The sequence below is a fragment of the Acipenser ruthenus genome, chromosome 9 (assembly GCF_902713425.1).
Source record: "Acipenser ruthenus chromosome 9, fAciRut3.2 maternal haplotype, whole genome shotgun sequence".
NCBI classification, from domain to species: domain Eukaryota; kingdom Metazoa; phylum Chordata; class Actinopteri; order Acipenseriformes; family Acipenseridae; genus Acipenser; species Acipenser ruthenus.
Genome location: NC_081197.1, coordinates 40,794,723 through 40,807,627, shown reverse-complemented (window position 1 = coordinate 40,807,627; position 12,905 = coordinate 40,794,723). Strand labels below are relative to the sequence as shown.

Sequence of the window (12,905 nt, the reverse complement as noted above, 5' to 3'; positions counted from 1 at the left end):
GTTAACGAGGTGCAAAAGCAGGAGGAGATGATGAGGTGTGTAAAGGCCATTTCCCAGGCCATTTCCCAGGCCAAGCAGGGAGAATGGATGAGATGGGAGAGTGTGGAACGACGCAAGATCGGCTGGCAAGATCGGCTGGCAAGATCGGCTGGAACAGAGCAGGATCAGTTTCCTCATCAGGTCAACATATGATGTTCTCCCATCACCACAGAACCTAAACCTCTGGGTAGGAGAGGATCCCTAATGTCCTTTGTGTTCATCACCTGCAACATTAAGGCACATTTTGACAAGATGTAAGGTGGGTCTTAGCCAAGGACAGTTTACTTGGCACCATGACCAGGTTCTGCGATGTTTGGCCTTAGCATTTGAAGACAAGCGTAACATGACCAATAAGTTGCTACCAGTTCCATCAAAACATTACACACAAAAGAAAATATTACTCTGCCCAGGAGAGCAACCGCCAAGAAAAGGTGTTAAAATCAAGCCTCTCCCAGGACAACTGGAAGTTGCTAGAGACTGGAAAATGCTGGCAGATATTGGTCAACGGCTTATTTTTCCACCTGTGATTGCCACCACTAACTTTCGACCAGATATTGTCTTGTGGTCTGGATCATCACATCTTGCTCACCTGGTAGAGTTAACAGTGCCATGGGAGGATGCTGTAGATGAGGCGTATGAGAGGAAGAAACTGGTACGCTGAACTAGCCACTGAAGCGGAACAGCGAGGATGGAGAGTCCGGGTTTACCCAGTGGAGGTGGGTTGTCGAGGATTTGTGGAACACTCTACAACCCGGTTTCTCAGAGATATCGGATTCAGTGGCCAAGAGTTTGCGTCGCACAGTGAAGAACTTATCTGAAGCAGCAGAGAGGAGCAGCAACTGGCTGTGGTTGAGACGGAAAGATTCTGGTTGGGGATCTCAAACACAATAGAAAGAAACGCTGATGTATGGGTAAGTAAGCTGGGTTGAGTTGAGTGGGGGACGGAGGGGGGTGATGCTGGGACGCCAGAATCACCATCGAGCCTTCTTGAGGTATCGTGGGCTAGTCGAGGAAACACAGAGGATGGAAGGTGCCCACTTGAAGACCCCAGAGATGTACCCTACTTAGCTGAATCCAGACGGTTGTCATGCTGATGCGCTGAGGAGACCGCACTGTGGTTGATCCCTGGAGCCAGCATCGCAGCCGTTGTGTGTGCTGATGCACTGGGAGGCAAAATAAGCTGATCCCTGGAGCCAGCATTACACTTCAGCCATCAACTCCAGGCAGAAGGATATCTACATCATCAGATGGAAGGAAACGCAAATGGATGGAGACACAGATGGATCACATTAGTTTACTGTAAAGGTACGGCTTAGTCAGTGCTTATCTTGGCGAGTGCTGAGTTTAAATCAGCATGAAGTTGTAACATCTACTCTCATGTAATGGAAATCTGTAATCCTGTTGAAAATCTCATGTTAAGAAATGCTAATGGCATAACATCAAAACAAATAATGCAAAGGCCAGTGAAACTTGGTATCAAAAAACAAAAAATACAATTAAAAATGCCAACCAGTGAAAGGGCACAGAGCTTGAGAGCTTTCCCACGGTTGTGAAAAGTAAATCATCTTATAATAGACTAATCTGTTTATAATGTACAATTTTATAAATTACAAACTCAATATATTATCATGATATACCTCCAGTCACTAATAGATTGACTGAATTTCCAACAGCAAGCGAAACCCTCAATCAGTGAAACCTTAGCTTATGTTCCTTAAGATCATACCACTGAATCCTGCTGTTGAAAAATATCTGAATACAAAGGTGCTTCTCATTATTATTATTATTATTATTATTATTATTATTATTATTATTATTATTATTATTATTATTATTATTATTATTATACAGTAGTAGTTATAACCTCACTTTCAAAATTGAACTGATTTGATGTTAAGATTCTTCTATCATTTACCAGACATAGTTTAGCTTGAAATTAATATTTGAAACTGTTGATACTGATGATTGCATTGCTCAGTGATGAAGGGTAGCTTGTAACCCTATTTTAAGAAGCTTATGAATATAACCTAGTTCAAAAGATAAACTTGGAATTAGTAGTGATAGCCTATTCACACAACTTTAGAACAGCACATATCATGCTATCTGTATTTTTGTTTGGTTGCCACTGATAGCATCAAGAAAAAGGTGGAGAAAACTTTGGGCTGGAACAAAAGCTTAGTGAATGTAAGACACAATTCCTTACCTTACCGGTATCATAAATTCTAACAGAAAAATAGAAACCACAGACATTTAATATAGAAATAGATAAGTATATTGACCCTTCTAGTGACTGCTGTCATAAACAGCTATCCTGTATCTCAAACCAACAAACAATGCAAAAAAAAAAAAAAAAAAAAATGACAACAAAATGAGTTTTTTTCAAATGTTTTCTTCACATACACCTTGATTTTGTAGCAAAATTACTTGGTAGCATAAACATGAAAAATTATATTGCTGTTCTGGACTGGTGAGAGCGTATCTGTATCTACATTAAAAATGTATACCTGGCGCGCCATTATCACCATTATTTAAACAAACAGAAAAACCTTAATTTTTATTTTTATTTTTATTTTTTACGTATCCATTTTCTAATAGCAATAGAGGGCTTTACCGTCTGGTAAGCCCCTTCTCGTTATGTTAAATTTAACAACACGAGGCAGGATTTTCCAGACGGTAAAACTCTCTTCTTTGGGTTCTGTTGTTTAATTAACAACAGAAGGTGGATTCAGTACTTAAGTTCCAACAATCTCTACATTATATTTAGTTATTTTGACTAAGTGAATGTTTTTTTTTTTTTTTTTTTTTTTTTTTTCACTCTGACAAAAAAAAGGAACATGTGTGACGGCATAACAACCCAACACTGGAAACTATAACCGCTGCATAGTATTTAGGACAGGAGCACAGTGTACGAGCCAACATCCTTTTTCACACTTTATTTGTGGTTTATGTGATAGTCACGCTATTGTGTTTTTTTTTCTGCTTATATATAAGTTATAGGCATCAACTCTCAGCAACTGGTCGTCCATATATATTTACAGGCCGAATATCTGCGTACCATCAAGTTATAATATCTGGTTTTCAATGATTATGTGGAGCTGCTGTTCAGTTATTGTAAGTAGCATTTATTTATTTATTTATTTATCATAAACAAAGGATTATATATACAACTTTTTTGTAAAACATTAATATTTGTGATTAATTTAACAAGGCTTTATTATATTTATTTTTTAATTTATCTGAATGGGTAACCAGCTACCGGTTAATTTTCACAAAGCAGCTGCATGATAACTACACTGTAATGGAAGGGTTTGTGTTTTAACATTGCATTACTATGGAGCTAATATATTGAAAGTGTGTATTTAAAATTCCTGGTCTCCTATGCCGCTGGTAGTAACACGTCCTAATGCAAAATGTTGCACATAGTTTGTTTTATAATAGTGTTTTGTTTGTTTGCATGTTTTGTTTTTGTGTTTTTGGGGAGCAAAAAAAAAATGTCACAGCATCTCAGTAATATACTGTATTCTATAACGAGAGAATAAAAGATTGTGTTGGAACACGTCTTTCAACAGATAAGATAAACTGACCTGATAATACAGAAATAAACGAAAAAGAAAAGAATAACACAAACAAAACGATGTCACCCCACTAGGGTGTATTTGTGGCAGCCTCCGCTGTAACACTGTCAACAGTGCTCTGTAACCCAAGCTTGTCGTTAAAATGTCTTGGGTTGGTTTTCACAGGATGCATTGCATTTTGCCCTTTCTGTAACGCTACTGTAGTTACGAAATCATTTTTTGCAACCGTTAATGCAATGAATTACACTCTGTTGCTTTATATATTAAACACAGATATCCTGGCAACATACGTATGGTGTTGCTTTAAAATGTAGCCCTCTTAATTCATGGGAATCTGCAATCATGTTAAATCATGGTGATTCTCTGAGTCCTGTCCACAGGGATTTCAGTAGTACAAGACAGTAATAAAATTTGCATTAGCATGCAACCTGGTTAAATCGTGTACTGTATGGGAAGTCACAGAAATGCTTGTGATCGTCCTGTCCGCAACATTAGTGTGTTTTCACCCTGTATTTAAAATAAACATTTATTGTAAAGCTTATACATTTTTTTTAAATATATGACCTATCTACGCCATATAGAAAAATACATACATTTACAGTCGAGTGCTATATGTTACAGTTTATTTAAAGGTACGTTGGTTGTGTTGTATGTCCTATATTTCTGGATTGGGAAAGTCATAGCAACAATTTTACAAACAAATAGATTTCACTAACGCGCAGCCAATTAGATTGATACGTAAACGTGCATCTAAATTCTCTTTCTGAAACCTACCTTACCGTTTTCTATAGGTTTTGGTGGAAAATATTTTTTACCTTAAAAATAAAGGCTATGTTTCAGTTATTTTTTTTTTTCAGTTTCTGTTAATATTTGTTTTCTGGTTTGAAGAGAGCACAGCCTAGTGGTGCATAAAGGTACAAACCCCACAAGAGAACAACATAATAAATAACCTTAACATTTGCATACACTCTTATTTATTTTATTTTACAAAATTGTACATTTTACATTATATTAGTATATTTATCCAAACATAAAAGTGTAAACAATGTCCCCATAATTGGTTGGTAATATATAGTACCAATATCAGCACACAATAGTACTGCACAATTTCAAATACTGGCAAGTGGCTGGTGATTCATATTAGTCAATTCCTGAAATGTATAGCCCCCGTTTCAAACAGATGCTCCACCAGCATACAGCACTGAATTCAGGCACAAAATATGAACTATGTCCCTATTAAGTACATGAGTGGAGCGGCGTCTGAAACAATTAAGTACGCCTTGACGCTCTTTCGATGCTAGCACGCCTTGATTTCATACGCTGCTCCAGCAGCGAACTGTACTTAACTGTACTTAATGCTAATGTACGCAAATGACATGCTAATGAGTATCGTGTGTCCCACATTGCTACACTGATCACCTGTTACCACCAGAATCGGTCATGGCAGCGCCACAGAGCAGCAACCAGTTCTGAGTCCTACACTTGTAGTTAAGCATTTCATGAAGACATTTCTTGTCGCCACCATTACGCTGCGAATAGCCATCATCTTTTTTTCAGTTTTTTTTTCTCTCTTGAAGAATCTTCCAAATAATGATTTGGCGTCTGGTATCACTTGAATCTATATCTAACTAGCTAGCTAGAACACGGAATGCTATGTGATAGAGTGGGTAGGAGGCTGTGGTTAAAGAAAAGGGCTTGTAACCAGGAGGTCCCCGGTTCAACTCCCACCTCAGTCACTAACTCATTGTGTGACCCTGAGCAAGTCACTTAACCTCCTTGTGCTCCGTCTTTCGGGTGAGACGTAATTGTAAGTGACTCTGCAGCTGATGCATAGTTCACACACCCTAGTCTCTGTAAGTCGCCTTGGATAAAGGCGTCTGCTAAATAAACAAATAATAATAAAAAAAGTAAATGTTTTCATTGGTATAATTGCACAATATTGATAACAAACACATACATTCACACACGCTCACTTCCTGGTTTTGTCATTACTTATTGCGATGCATTGTGGGAGATTGCTTTGAAATAAGTGCTGCATGCTTCAGTTCTCCAGTATGAAATTGGTTCATGGAATATAATGAAGTGCGGCTCTAACGCGTACTTCATTTCAATTCAGTTTAGCACGCAGTTGGAGCGTCACTTTGAAACAAGGGTAACTGAGTTGAGGCATTGTTGTCTAGTCTTAGGGTCTCCAGTGTGAACTTAATACATAAAACATGTCCAAAAATGGACCAATAATGTTAAAAATGGACTGAGTGAGACTACATCAGCTTGTAACACTGGAGAGTCAAGCGAAAGATAGTTTTTCATGTCCTTATATTTATTCAAATGTACTGCTGACTCTGATTTTTTTTTCTCTTCCAGCAGCTTCACTGCCATCAGATATTCTTGTGTGAACTTCCCCAATGGCTTTGCATCCATTCACAATGACCCCCAGAGGGTTTGAGCTCACTAATTACACCACTGCCAATACGACGTCTACCTTATCACCCGACATACTGGAGATGATAACGAGCAAGACTCTCACAGTTGCCCTCCCTATTATATATTTGGTAGTCTTCATCATCAGCATACCCTTGAACACCATTTCCCTTTGGCTGCTTTGCTGCCACACGGAATGCAACAATCCAACAATAATATATGCAATCAACCTATCTCTGACCGACCTCCTGTACAGCGCATTTCTTCCCTTTCAAATTATCTACCACTTGAACGGCAATGATTGGCCCTTTGGAGATATCGTGTGCAGGATATCCATAGTCGCATTCTATGGAAACATGTACTGTTCAGTTTTGACCACATGCGCTATAAGTTTGGAGCGCTACTGGGGGATTGTACGACCGCTGCAAACGAAGCACTGGAGAACTTCGAAAGTTGCTGTTATTGCCTGCATTTCCATTTGGCTTGTCGTGCTCATCGCCCATGTGCTAGTGTTGTACAAAGATTTTACATTTAGCATTAAAGATCTCAACATCACCACATGCTTTGACATCTTTCCTAAAAATCTATTCAAGCCAAAAGTAACAGGATATCTGTATTTCGCTGTACCGCTTATTTTCTTCTTAATTATTCCCCTAGTTGTCATTATTGTCTGTTACACTTCCATCATTAAAACTCTGAAAGATTCCCCAAACACGGAGACACAAGACAGCAAGAAGCAAACAATGTACCTGATATTGGTTGTGGTGCTTTGTTTCATTGTCTGTTACCTACCCAACATCTTGCTTCAAATTCTTCACATGATTTATAAGTCCAGAGGCAAAAGTTTGTATGTTTATTACAAGTTATGCCTCGGCATCAACAGCCTGAACTGCTGCTTTGATCCATTTGTATATTACTTTGCTTCCAAGGATTTTAGACGCAAACTTCAGAAAAAACTATGCTGCTGTATGCCTGATGCTCATGATGAACCAACTACATCCAATCTGTCAGAACTAGCCAGGATACCCATAACAGGTCCTGAACTTCTCAGTACAGATACTTGTTAGAAGATTATTTGTAACAGATGCCGGACAATAATACTATATATGAACAAACAAATCACCTTACAATGGCAATGGACATACAAAGAGGGTGTCAATTATGAACTGTATTAAGAACACAATAACTATAACAATCAATCATTTTATGAATGGAAAATGTAAAGTGCCCTGGAAAAAAGTGTTGGACCACTTCTACTGGTTTTGCTTGGTGGGACTATTGTTGCTCAGTCTTCCCCACTCAGAACACCTGCGTACTAAATATATTGGTATCATTAAAGAGATAATTGTCCACTCATCAAATATTTGCAAATGTTTAAAATTAGCACTGTATAAAATAAATATTGTTTCCCCAGTCCTGAGAAAGCTTAACAATTCTTTAAGGTTAACAATTCCAATGCTAGATGTTACCCATTTCCTGTCTAACTTGCATTTTCTCATTATCTGGGGAACCTGCACTTTACCTATGTTGGAGAAATGTTTTCCTTTACCTGGATAGCATGCACTTTACCATGACCTGAATAACATGCTATTTTGCATTATTCAAGTAATCTGCACATTCCCTAATGTGGAGAAGCATTTCCCTTTATATGGATATCCTGCACTTTCCCATTAAGCAATTAACCTGCACTTTCCCGATGCTAGACAAACGGTTTCCATGACCTGGTTCTCCTGTGCTTTGCCACGATCCTAATAACCTGCACATTCCCTATGCTGGAGAATAAGAATATATAAGAATACAAATTCACTGTGTATATTAACATGTATAGCTTTTGAGTCAGTTATCATTGCAGAAACCCATTTATGAGGCATAATGATGACAAATACCCCAACCAGTCATTCTGCATTGGTAGTAAATGGATAAAAAATGGGTGGCCTCAGCTTCTGTTGGATGCCTTGTTTATTAAAGTCTTTTGCCTATTTTTGAAGAGGGGACGATTATATATTCAGAGATAGCAAGATATTTAGCAAACAAGTGGCCCAAGTGGTAAAACAGGAACAAGCATCATAAACAACCAGGGGGATGCCCAACACTTTTTTTTCAGAACAATTAATGTATCATTGCAAACCAGTCTGAATGCAACCTGGACATTGAGCCCCCAAAGAAAATGCAAGCTTCTTACTCTTCCATGAAGCGTCTCGCACCTTAGCCTGGACCCACTGGGGTTATTGTGCTATTGTAACTCGTTTATGTTTATGTTGTATTATTGCTGGTATTAAGATTGTAATTTGTACTGTCAACTGAAATCAATGCAGAATGTGTCAATGCTATTTTCCACTGTTTGTTTTTCCTATACACAATGTGAACTGTTACTGCAGAATCCTAATGTTCATTATACATGTTCTACTAAGAACCTTATATTTTGTCTTTATGGTTTTAATAAATCTGCTTTTAACTACACATTTGCTGTATATAATCACTCTTTCTTACAAATCTATGAATAAATTACTCATTGTATTTATTGTATCATTCACATTTTAACTTATTTTAGAATTTGCACATATTGGAGAAATAATATGCCACAATAAATATATGTTTTCATAAAGAAAAATTCAACAGCAATATGGTTCATAGTTAGATACATTAACTATTATTTCATTAAAAAATTCAGATCAATTGAGATGTTTATCCCCTTTGTGTTTCAGGTTAAGTAGGCCGTATTTAAGTTTTCAAGCTAAATAATATAATTTGCATCCATACAGTGAATTAAAAAAACATTTACTGCAAATTAATGCTGTGTGCTGGTGGACATGAAGTAGTTTAAAAATGATTAGTCTGGAGAGCTGGGTGTGACCTGATGTTTAGACTTTTCAAAAAATAAATATATATATATATATATATATATATATATATATATATATATATATATAGTACTGTTCAAAAGTTTTAGGCAGGTGTGAAAAAATGCTGTAAAGTAAGAATGCTTTCAAAAATAGACATGTTAATAGTTTATATTTATCAATTAACAAAATGCAAAGTGAGTGAACAGAAGAAAAATCTACATCAAATCAATATTTGGTGTGACCACCCTTTGCCTTCAAAACAGCATCAATTCTTCTAGGTACACTTGCACAGTTTTTGAAGGAACTCGGCAGGTAGGTTGGCCCAAACATCTTGGAGAACTAACCACAGTTCTTCTGTGGATTTAGGCAGCCTCAGTTGCTTCTCTCTCTTCATGTAATCCCAGACAGACTCGATGATGTTGAGATTAGGGCTCTGTGGGGGCCATACCATCACTTCCAGGACTCCTTGTTCTTCTTTATGCTGAAGATAGTTCTTAATGACTTTCGCTGTATGTTTGGGGTCGTTGTCAAGCTGCAGAATAAATTTGGGGCCAATCAGATGCCTCCCTGATGGTATTGCATGATGGATAAGTATCTGCCTGTACTTCTCAGCATTGAGGAGACCATTAATTCTGACCAAATCCCCAACTCCATTTGCAGAAATGCAGCCCCAAACTTGCAAGGAACCTCCGCCATGCTTCACTGTTGCCTGCAGACACTCATTCGTGTACCGCTCTCCAGCCCTTCGGCGAACAAACTGCCTTTGCTACAGCCAAATATTTCAAATTTTGACTCATCAGTCCAGAGCACCTGCTGCCATTTTTCTGCACCCCAGTTCCTGTGTTTTTGTGCATAGTTGAGTCGCTTGGCCTTGTTTCCACGTCGGAGGTATGGCTTTTTGGCCGCAAGTCTTCCATGAAGGCCACTTCTGACCAGACTTCTCCGGACAGTAGATGGGTGTACCAGGGTCCCACTGTTTTCTGCCAATTCTGAGCTGATGGCACTGTTGGACATCTTCCGATTGTGAAGGGAAGTAAGCATGGTGTGTCTTTCATCTGCTGCAGTAAGTTTCCTTGGCCGACCACTGCGTCTACGGTCTTCAACGTTGCCCGTTTCTTTGTGCTTCTTCAAAAGAGCTTGGACAGCACATCTGGAAACCCCTGTCTGCCTTGAAATTTCTGCCTGGGAGAGACCTTGCTGATGCAGTATAACTACCTTGTGTCTTGTTGCTGTGCTCAGTCTTGCCATGGTGTATGACTTTTGACAGTAAACTGTCTTCAGCAACCTCACCTTGTTAGCTGAGTTTGGCTGTTCCTCACCCAGTTTTATTCCTCCTACACAGCTGTTTCTGTTTCAGTTAATGATTGTGTTTCAACCTACATATTGAATTGATGATCATTAGCACCTGTTTGGTATAATTGTTTAATCATACACCTGACTATATGCCTACAAAATCCCTGACTTTGTGCAAGTGTACCTAGAAGAATTGATGCTGTTTTGAAGGCAAAGGGTGGTCACACCAAATATGGATTTGATTTAGATTTTTCTTCTGTTCACTCACTTTGCATTTAGTTAATTGATAAATATAATCTATTAACATGTCTATTTTTGAAAGCATTCTTACTTTACAGCATTTTTTCACACCTGCCTAAAACTTTTGCACAGTACTGTATATATATATATATATATATATATATATATATATATATATATATATATATATATATATAAATAAACAATAATAATAATTACAGGCAAAAGATCAGCCGTCAAACTGAAAATTAAAAACTGAATAATAGTACTTGTTCAGCAATTCACCTCCCCCAACAAATTGAAACACCATTTGACCATTATAGCGCATCTTTAGATATTTTTAAATTGCGAGTAATTCATTTACAAATAAATTAGGTTGAAATCCAGGTACATACACTGAGCAGGCAATGTCCTCCGGAGAGAAACAACTCACTAGTGTTAAAAAAAATACCAAGCTGCAAAATAAAACAAGCAAAAAAAAACAAAAAACAACAGGAAGTCATCAGTTCAAATAGAGTGCAAGCAGAGTGCATGTTCCTAGTATCAGACACAATGACCCTGTTACACAAGTCACTTTTAAACCAGTTTTGAGGCGACTTAAGTTGTTGGGGTTTTTTTTGTTTGTTGTTTTTTTTGTGTGTAAACACAGCCATCCTAAAAGTGTCCTGCTCCAGGGGGGGGGGGGGGGGGGGCTCTGCGACAGCTTTAATACAATCTGAAAATTAAAGACACAAGCTTGTGGAAGTTTAATAAATTTAAATGCACAGGCTTTACCGTCATAAGTGTGCACTACCTTTAAACAAAGGACTACTGGCTACAAGGAAATCTTTTCACTTATAAGAGGCTTTATGTTTTGTTTTTTGTTTTTAATTGTATGGTGTATAAACTTGGGTTCCAGGAGGAGAACATACACAACTGAAAGTCGCAGATGTTTCTTTTTAACTATTAAATTAATGAGTTTCACTTTTGTTGAATAGCAAAAATAAGTATTTTTCACGGGTAAGAAAATAAACAGGATTTATTATTTACATATAAGAAGAGATGTCAGACTGAAGTGTAAATGTACACAATATGCAGGTATACAATATCATGTATACACAACACCTGTTTCTTTAAATGTCCACATACCGCTTTGCTCCATTTCTGATGGCAAAATCAAATCTTAATTAGCACGGAACGCCCTTGAAGTAGAAACACACACACGACACAAATGACAGGCTTGTTGTTGATTTAAAAACTTTGGTATCTGTGGTTTGAGGAAGGGAACTGCCTTTCCGCAAGAGGTAGTCGATATGATGGCATCGGGCATGCACTACAGTTCATGGGTTATATGAGCACATACCTAACCCAATTCAGGTCTGTGCTCAAGTCTAAATGTGTGGCTCAGATGATAAGAATCTTTTAATCTGATCCACCCTAAACCAGCTCAGGTTTGTGTTATCAAAGTTGTGTTGCTGATTTAAATCTGTAGGAAAAACCAAGTATTTTCTGTTTATCAACATGAAGTTAAAATGACTGAGATTTACAAAGTGGGCAACTATATACCTGTTTTATACACACAGAAAATTGTGTTGCAATTATTTTGACAATTATGTTTTCACAGCTTGTAAACCACAAGCCACAGCCAGTTCTTTTCCTTTATTATAATTTAAACCTACAATGTATGAGAGTTGTTTGCTTGTAGCTTTCTCACGCTCCATTTAAAACCCCAAAAAATCAATGCATTGCCAGCTAACCTTTCTACATGGCAACAAACACCCATGGGACTGTCTGAAAGTGGTCTTTATAAATGGGGTCTTTAACTCCGGTAACCTAATATATGTAACATAGGGAATCATCTACTGCACACTGGTACTGATACCTACTGGCAGTGGTAAATAAAAACGTGGATAAACTCTCCTGTTTAGTGCTCCAATTACATTGACCATTGTTTCTTGGTTTTTTAATTGGGTTTGGAGGACATCAGGAGAAAATATGAAAGCCATTAAAATGCATTTCTGGCACTCAGTTCCACGGGGACAGCGACAACACTGTTTTAAGAATGACTTTGGTTTTGTAAATAGCACAAACTAAAGAAGTCTTCAAGGCAAACAAAATCCACACATTCTAAAATGTCAGAACACTGGAAAACTTTGTTTAAAAAAAAATTGTTGAAGCTCTGTGACAGGATGGGTGAGGGTGGTGACGTCAGCCAGAAGCAGGAACTGCAGGAACTGCATCACACACAAAAGCTCAATGCAGCGGCGTTTATTTACAACAAAAATAAATAAAATATTTAAAACAAAAAACACTGCACACCGAGCAAAAATAAAAACGTTTAACAAAAACAACTCTCTAACACAAAAAACTGACACCAACTAAACAAGTCCGGTGCTGGAGATTCCAGCGCTCGTATTTTAAATTAAAATTAAAAACAGGCATCCCCAGGCAGTGTCGTGCCGGCGTCCCCGGGTGGTGGAGAGGTGGTGCAGGCTGTGCAGGCGGTGCAAGACAG

The 12,905-nt window shown here is 37.8% G+C and overlaps 1 protein-coding gene across 2 annotated transcripts; it reads left to right on the top strand.

The window, feature by feature from the left end:
* The first annotated feature begins 2,931 nt into the window (after nt 1-2,931).
* Nucleotides 2,932-8,557, top strand: LOC117405358 (P2Y purinoceptor 8-like). Of its 2 annotated transcripts, none has more exons than XM_034008351.3 (2): nt 2,932-3,150; nt 5,982-8,557. In XM_034008351.3, exon 2 carries the CDS (start codon nt 6,020-6,022, stop codon nt 7,100-7,102), a length of 1,083 nt encoding a protein of 360 aa, XP_033864242.3. In that variant the 5' UTR covers nt 2,932-3,150; nt 5,982-6,019; the 3' UTR covers nt 7,103-8,557. The 2 variants fall into 2 exon arrangements, with proteins under 2 accessions (XP_033864242.3, XP_033864241.3); XM_034008350.3 differs by having other exon boundaries at nt 5,979-8,557.
* The last annotated feature ends 4,348 nt before the right edge of the window (nt 8,558-12,905 follow it).

Bases quoted from the DNA above. Each gene is read 5' to 3' on its own strand.
- LOC117405358 (XM_034008351.3), top strand. From the start codon at position 6,020: ATGGCTTTGCATCCATTCACAATGACCCCCAGAGGGTTTGAGCTCACT.